Raw genomic sequence first — 6,805 nt, 5'->3', positions numbered from 1 at the left:
CCTACCAAACTAAGACCAATCCCACTACACCAAAACACAATTAGCACATCAGCCAAAACCATAACACTAATCAACATGACTATTAGAGTTTTTGCACTTTTCTATAAATTGAGTCAGTTAATTTTTTTACTATCATCCTACATTTTGAAACAAATAGTGTGCTTCTTTAAAAAGTATCATTCGTTTGTCAAGATTGCCGCCCTCGCACTTCCTCAATGAAATGTATTGCAACATGTAGTTTTTTCTTTCCATTTTTTGTGCGACATGTAGCTACGAGTACAATTGACCTCTAGATTCTTCTTCTTTTTTCAATCATTTGAATTTATTTTAGAGTAACAGGAAGCGAGCCCCAGCCTTATGCAAAAAGGCAATCAAAACGTATTACAACGCAGAATGGTGGGTTCACACCAATTTAAAAGTCAGCCAGCCTGCCAAATCCAAGACATAGCAAAGCACAAAACTCGGTTCGAAGTAAGTAAACCCCCCCCCACCTCAAATTCAAACCGGCCGGTAAACCGGTCAAACCAGCCGGTATACCGGTACGAACCGGTTGAACTGAGTTTTTTGAATTCAAATTTGAATTTGACCGGTTTCTACTGGTAACCGGTCAAACCGGTCCGGTAAACCGGAACCGGTGGCCGGCGGTTTGGGGTGTCCGGTCGGTAAAAAGAACCCTGCCCCCACCTCCAAATTATTCCCAATCCGCCGTTTCCCAAGCTCTGCCGCCTACTCCATCCGCCCGTTCCCGTGATGGCGCCCAAAGCCGAGAAGAAGCCCGCCGAGAGGAAGCCGGCAGAGGAGAAGGCCGAGAAGAAGCCGAAGGCTGAGAAGCGCATGCCGGGCTCCGGCAAGGAGGGCGGCGAGAAGAAGGCCAAGAAGAGCGTCGAGACCTACAAGATCTATATCTTCAAGGTCCTCAAGTAGGTGCACCCGGACATTGGTATCTCCTCCAAGGCCATGTCCATCATGAACTCGTTCATCAACGACATCTTCGAGAAGCTCGCGCAGGAGGCCGCCCACCTAGCGCGCTACAACAAGAAGCCCACCATCACCTCCCGGGAGATCCAGACCTCGGTGCGCCTCGTCCTCCCCGGCGAGCTCGCCAAGCACGCCGTCTCTGAGGGCACCAAGGCCGTCACCAAGTTCACCTCCTCTTAGATTGCCGCACGGTGTTGCGGTCCTGTTTCTTTTCCTCATGTTTAGCCCAGTGTTAGGTTGCCTGTGGAACAATGTAGAATTGTTTACGTTTGCTGAATGATGAATCAATGGACATTGTGCAAGTTCAGAATACAATGCAATTATCTAGTTTGCGGTTTGAATTTGTGGCGCCGATTTTTCACATTTGTTCGCGCAGAGTTTCCCAGGCCACTTTCGCTTGTATAATGTTTGTTGCGATGGTCAAGGTAAATAACATTTAGGCGAATTATGCTGTTGTCAATCAAAATACAATTCGTAAATGGACTCATTTAATCTATTACCACTGCAAATTTTAATCTACAAACATTGCAAATCGCCAAGTCTCAAGGTTCATCAACATTCATCGAAGAATATAAGAATTCTTTGCTGATTTGTGGCTCCATCCTCTGACCTGAGCATGATCCAGCTGATCATCTTCTGACTTCCGTCCAAGAACTTCACAATATTCCTTTGCTAGTGCGATAGTAGGGACGTTTCTTGCTACCAGCAAGGCACAGCTCGCTCTTCAGGGTGCATCACTGCAGTCTCCTGTGGTCCTCAAAAGGATAGAAGCGGAAGACAAGCAAACATCTTTTTGAGACATGGGCTTTGTCTAGGGTCTCAATCCAAGTATCCAACTTCAGCCGGTAATCCTCTTCACCCCTTCTTGATCTCCACGCTGATCATGGACAAACTTGCCAGTTTTCCTTTCCTACTGGCATTATGAGGGAGGGATCACAGCTTTCCTGAAGAGCATTTCTTGCTGCTACTGCAACACATGTTCATCTGATACCTGAAAGCCTGAAACAAATGTTCTGCTGTCACCCTGAAGGAACAACATATAAGCATAGAAGACTGACAAGCAAGCACCTTTACCAACACTGCTTTGATTCTTTTTTGGATGATTTGTCATGACCACACAGTTTATTGTTCATGTTGATCATCTTCCCTGGTGTACAGGCATGCTTCAAGCATAGCGTAAATTTCTTCACCCTGAGGATGTCTACAGTCTCCATTGAAGAAGACATGGACCTTGTCCTGGACTTCAATCCAACTGCAGCCGGTAATCCTCTTCAGCCCCTTCTCCTTGATCTCTCTCCTGATCATAGAAACACTTTGCCAGCTTCCTGCTGCAGAATAAACATTTGACAGAAGAATGTAGGAAGATGTGTCCTTTGGATCCAATTCATGAATGCGCCTTGCAACGCTCTCAGCTAGCTCCTTGTTCCAGTGAATCTGACAACCCCCTATCAGTGCCTTCCAGAACCCGATGCCCGGCTGAAAGGGAAGATCCTCAAGAAACCTCTTGGCATCGTCGAACCGCTTTGCCCGAGATAGAAGATCAACCACACAAGCATAATGCTCAGGCTTCAGTATGCCGGGTTGTTCCCTCTCAGCAGCCTTGAACAGCGCATACCCCTCGTCAACCAGACCGGCATGGTTGCATCCAAACAGCAAGCCGAGAAGAGTGACATTATTCGGCTTCAGGCCTGTTGCTCTCATCGCCTTGTAAGTATTTAAGGCCTCCTCTCCCCTTCCATTCTGTGCATACCCGCAGATCAGTGCATTCCATGAGACCACGTTCTTTTGCTTCATCCTTTTGAACGCCAGGACACTGTCCTCCAAGCTACCGCACCTTGCATAGAAGCTCACAAGAGAATTCCCCACATAGACGTCAAGGTTGCCCAAGAACTTGATGGCCGATGCGTGGACACTTCTACCAACGCCTAGTGCCCCTGCATTGGCAACAGAAGTGAGCACGCAGGGGAAGGTGCTTTCGTTCGGCGTCACACCTGCTCGACACATTTCCAGGAACAGATTAACAGCTTCCTCGCTGAGCCCGGCTTGGCTACACCCACCGATCATCGCGTTCCAAGAGATCAGGTTCCTCTCTCGCATGCGCCGGAACAATTGGTCTGCTTCATTGAACATTCCGTTCTTCAGCAAGCCGGCAATGAGGGCGGTGTAGGAGACCACGTTCGGCTCACGGGTATCCTCCAGCGCGCCCTGGGCCTCCCTCATGGCGCCCATCTTGGCGTAGTGGTCCAGGAGGGCGCTGCCGACGAAGACGTTGGAGCAGAGGCCGAGCTTGGTGGCGCAGGCGTGTAGCTGCGCGCCGACGCGCGGGGCGCGCAGCGCGGTGGCCGAGCGGAGGACAGTGCCGAAGGTGAACTCGTTGGGCGCGATGCCGTCGGCGAGCACCCGGGAGAACATGGCGAGGGCGTCGCGGTGCCGGCCGCGGCGGGTGAGGGCGCCGATGGCGGCAGTGGCCGAGACGACGTCCCGGTGCGGCATTCCGTCGAGCACGTTGCGCACGTCAACTAGTGCGCCGCGGGTAGCGCCTACCGTTGAGTTCGGCTTCGGGATTCTGACCTTTTTGAGCCCTCCGTGCCGACGCGAACAGATGGTGTTTGGGTTTTAGGCGGGGCCAGCTGAGGATTTTGGCAAGTTAAGGTGCTTAACTTGGGACAAACCAAATACCATATGTAAATGATAACAGAGGGAGTATGAAATTATGCATCCAATCTGGAATCCATTAAGTTAGCTTTATGATATGTGAAAAACATTGCATCTACTTGCGTGCCCACAGCAAAAACACAGGACACACATGAAGATGAAGCCTGAGTTTGTCAAGGCAAAGGGAAAAAAAAACACCTGCTGGGTCAAAATCTTGCATGGACAGCCTTGCAATTTTCTGTTAATGATTCAGAGCATTCATCTCATGAGTATACAGTATAACAATACACGCTCGAATTATTCTATTGCAAGTTATCTCTAGAGAAAAATTCCATACGCATATCAAGCAAATAAATGAAGCCTTTTTCAAAACATGGATACACTTGCTAATGTTCTCATAGGCCATCTGATGCAGAGTTCTTGGTGAGCTTAGGTCCTGCCCACTGTTGGCTAGCCCGAGACTTGGCCCATGGATCAAGAGGAGCTCGTTGGGGCGGCTGTGGGGTTGCAGGTTTGGCCTCTCGAAGCTCGTTCTCCCTGTCCACGAACCTGCATATGTAACTGATAAATACCACATCTCTACAATGCTTTAAAAAACTAGTATATGACAAGCTGCAAGTAAATTCAAATCAAACTATTCATCACGGTATAGCTTTGCTTATAACAAATTTGTTGTCAGACAATGTTACTATATCGAAGAGCGGGCCTGGTGCAGCGGTAGAGCCTACCGTCTGTAACCGGAAGGTCCCGGGTTCGAGCCCCAGCCTCTGCATATTTGTGTGGGTAAGGCTTGGGGCTTAAAAACAACCCTTCCCCAGACCCCGCACAGTGCGGGAAGCCTACGGCACTGGGTACGCCCTTTTTTTTTACAATGTTACTATATCGCACTCTACGCTGCAGGAGCAAAGAAAATTTTAACAGTGCCCTACAGAAAAAGCAAGAAATAAACGACAACATTGCCCACTTGGTCTTTGATGTACAATGTCAAGAAAAGCCACATAATTAGATCGGAACATATTCGTTTCTAAAAGTAATTTGAGGATTCAATAACTTCTGTGTGATGTTAAACGTGGCCAGATTTCTAAAACATGTTAATGAATTTAGACAGTAATAAAGCTGTACAACCTAATTGGTTAACCAACTAGCAGCAATGATCAGTAAAGCAAGTCAAAAAAAATTAACATTTCACTTTCAATAAGCAGGAGCAGCACCATGTGGAAACGCTATTATAGAAACTATTTTTCTCATATAAATATCAACAACAAAACATTTTAGTACCAAGCAAGTTTGGGCAGGCCAAATCATTTTTCTGGCAGAAATATAGAGAAAGTATATTACTCGATGTATGCCATTTCTGCAGCATCACCAACACGTATCTTGGTGCGTAAGAGTCTTGTGTATCCGCCAGCTCGATCTCTGAAGATAAAATGGAAATATAATTAGTTCCAATCCACTCAGCTTACTGCTGTGATACATTCTATTTTATGCCTTGTTGCATACTTTACGCAACAACACAAGACCTATTTTGGAACACAGGACCTATTTTATGCCTTGTTGCATACTTTACGCAACAACACAAGACCTATTTTGGAACACAGGAAGTAACAAATCAAGTGTAGAAATGCCAGATCACACTAAATTGAGCAGATCTATGGGTAGGAAAGATGGATTACCTGTAGCGGTAGGCCAGCTCTGTGAATATCTTATGAACAACATCATCACCTCGAACAAAGGCAGCAGCACGTCTTGCCGCATCCAAAGTGCCCTACATGTTTGTGCCAATATATGTCATGAGTTTCTGTATTGTTAACTTCAAAACAGATTTAACAAAATAAACGCGAAACCCAGGTCAGATAAAGAGGGTTGCAGATAAGCCTCAAGATGAAGGCAAAGCAAAATTTCTGTTTTATGAAATAACAGCATATTAGGAAAAAGGTAAGGTACGACTGAATGGTAGGGTTCTTGGATCCCATAATAAAATAGCAATCAGCCATTCACAAACAAAAGATACTGGAGTAACTTCTATGCCTGCAATCAAACAAATTGGTCTGATAACATAACTGTCATCTATCAGTTCTATGACAAATACTGCATCTGGCTGAAATAGTGAAATTTGATAAAAGCATAATGTGAGACAGGTAATACTATTTCTAAAGTGCTAATCGGCAGCTAATGCTGCCCACCTCCAATTTTGGCTACAATGCATACCTATCTGTCCCAAGAAGACATCTCTGAATATGAATTCTACTTCTACACAGATAAATGGTTAAGTTCAGAAATAGCGACACTAGGTGATTCCATGCTTACAATCATTGCCAACCAACGTCCACACCATCGAAATGATTGTTAGGTTGTTTTACACGCACTCCTTCGCATACATTCTTCGATACCACGAAATGGCACGATATTTCAGGATAGGATTCAATAAGCACCAGAGGAATAGTGTATCGTTTACCTCCTTCCCGAGCTGCACCATCTGATCCGCCTTCCGCCGCACCTCCTTCGCCTGAAACCAACCACGGCGAAGGAAGGGAATTCAATTCAACAATCACACATCTCCCGGAACACAAATCCCGCCCGCTCAAAGGAACGCCAAGGTGAGGAATTAAGTACCTTGGCGACGGTGGTCTCGATGCGCTCGTGCTTCACCAGCTGCGACACCATCGTCCTGCCGACGAGACGCATCCAGAGGTCAGCGGCAAGGCGGCGCGGAGCCATAGATAAGGGCGTCGAGGTGGGAGAAAGGGAGACCTGAGCATGGAGACGCGGTGGGCGGCGGGGCGGTTGAGCTTGCGGAAGTTACCCATGGCGACGGCGGGGCGGAGCGGCCGGCGGCGGCGAGGGTTGTGAGGGGTTTGCGAGCGGGCTCAGGGCGGACCTGTGAGCCCCCCTTCCTCTCTCTAGCTAGGTTTCTGGGCTGTGGGCTCGCCTAGTTCGACTCGTGGAGTGAGTGGAATGGGCGGTTTTTTCTTTTTTATATTTAAAAAAAATAAAATTTCAAAAATATATGTTTTTTTTGGAAAATTTCAAAAATATACCCCGGTCGCTCTATGGGGGCGACAGGGCTCAAATGTAATTTTTTTCTTCTTCACATTTGCAACAAAGTTCCTCGAGAAAAAAAAGGGCATGTCGCCCCCCAACGGGCGACAGGAGCCTTCCCCTCTATTTAAGC

General features: G+C 47.2%; 2 protein-coding genes and 1 pseudogene across 5 annotated transcripts; 1 reads left to right on the top strand and 2 right to left on the bottom strand.

Moving 5' to 3' along the window:
- The first annotated feature begins 683 nt into the window (after positions 1–683).
- LOC120674162 lies at positions 684–1,319 on the top strand (annotated as a pseudogene).
- Positions 1,320–1,389: 70 nt separating this feature from the next.
- LOC120674160 (pentatricopeptide repeat-containing protein At5g42450, mitochondrial-like) lies at positions 1,390–3,718 on the bottom strand. 4 transcript variants are annotated; one of them, XR_005674999.1, is made up of 2 exons: positions 2,047–3,718; positions 1,390–1,977 (listed from the first exon to the last, which is right to left on the bottom strand). XR_005674999.1 is itself a non-coding variant. In XM_039955293.1 (2 exons), the coding sequence occupies exon 1, from the start codon at positions 3,469–3,471 to the stop codon at positions 2,101–2,103; it is 1,371 nt and encodes a 456-aa protein (XP_039811227.1). In that variant the 5' UTR covers positions 3,472–3,718; the 3' UTR covers positions 1,390–1,977; positions 2,053–2,100. The 4 variants fall into 4 exon arrangements, 2 of the variants coding, with proteins under 2 accessions (XP_039811227.1, XP_039811228.1); XR_005675000.1 differs by having other exon boundaries at positions 1,390–1,969; XM_039955293.1 differs by having other exon boundaries at positions 2,053–3,718.
- A 117-nt stretch (positions 3,719–3,835) lies between these two features.
- On the bottom strand, positions 3,836–6,576 carry LOC120674161 (50S ribosomal protein L17-like). The gene is made up of 6 exons (XM_039955296.1): positions 6,385–6,576; positions 6,247–6,301; positions 6,089–6,139; positions 5,307–5,398; positions 4,972–5,049; positions 3,836–4,182 (listed from the first exon to the last, which is right to left on the bottom strand). Exons 1-6 carry the CDS (start codon positions 6,438–6,440, stop codon positions 4,029–4,031), a joined length of 486 nt encoding a protein of 161 aa, XP_039811230.1. The 5' UTR covers positions 6,441–6,576; the 3' UTR covers positions 3,836–4,028.
- Between the last annotated feature and the right edge of the window lie 229 nt (positions 6,577–6,805).

This window comes from Panicum virgatum, chromosome 5N (assembly GCF_016808335.1).
Source record: "Panicum virgatum strain AP13 chromosome 5N, P.virgatum_v5, whole genome shotgun sequence".
Classification (NCBI taxonomy): Eukaryota; Viridiplantae; Streptophyta; class Magnoliopsida; order Poales; family Poaceae; genus Panicum; species Panicum virgatum.
The sequence above is the reverse complement of the archived record's forward strand: the minus strand, read 5'-3'. Positions and strand labels throughout refer to the sequence as shown.

Excerpts from the sequence above, each read along its gene's own strand:
- LOC120674160 (XM_039955293.1), bottom strand. The coding sequence starts at position 3,471 with ATGCCGCACCGGGACGTCGTCTCGGCCACTGCCGCCATCGGCGCCCTC.
- LOC120674161 (XM_039955296.1), bottom strand. The coding sequence starts at position 6,440 with ATGGGTAACTTCCGCAAGCTCAACCGCCCCGCCGCCCACCGCGTCTCC. Across the intron at positions 6,302-6,384 it reads CACCGCGTCTCCATGCTCAG|GACGATGGTGTCGCAGCTGG; the intron begins GTCTCCCTTTCT and ends TCTCGTCGGCAG. Across the intron at positions 6,140-6,246 it reads TCGAGACCACCGTCGCCAAG|GCGAAGGAGGTGCGGCGGAA; the intron begins GTACTTAATTCC and ends GGTTGGTTTCAG.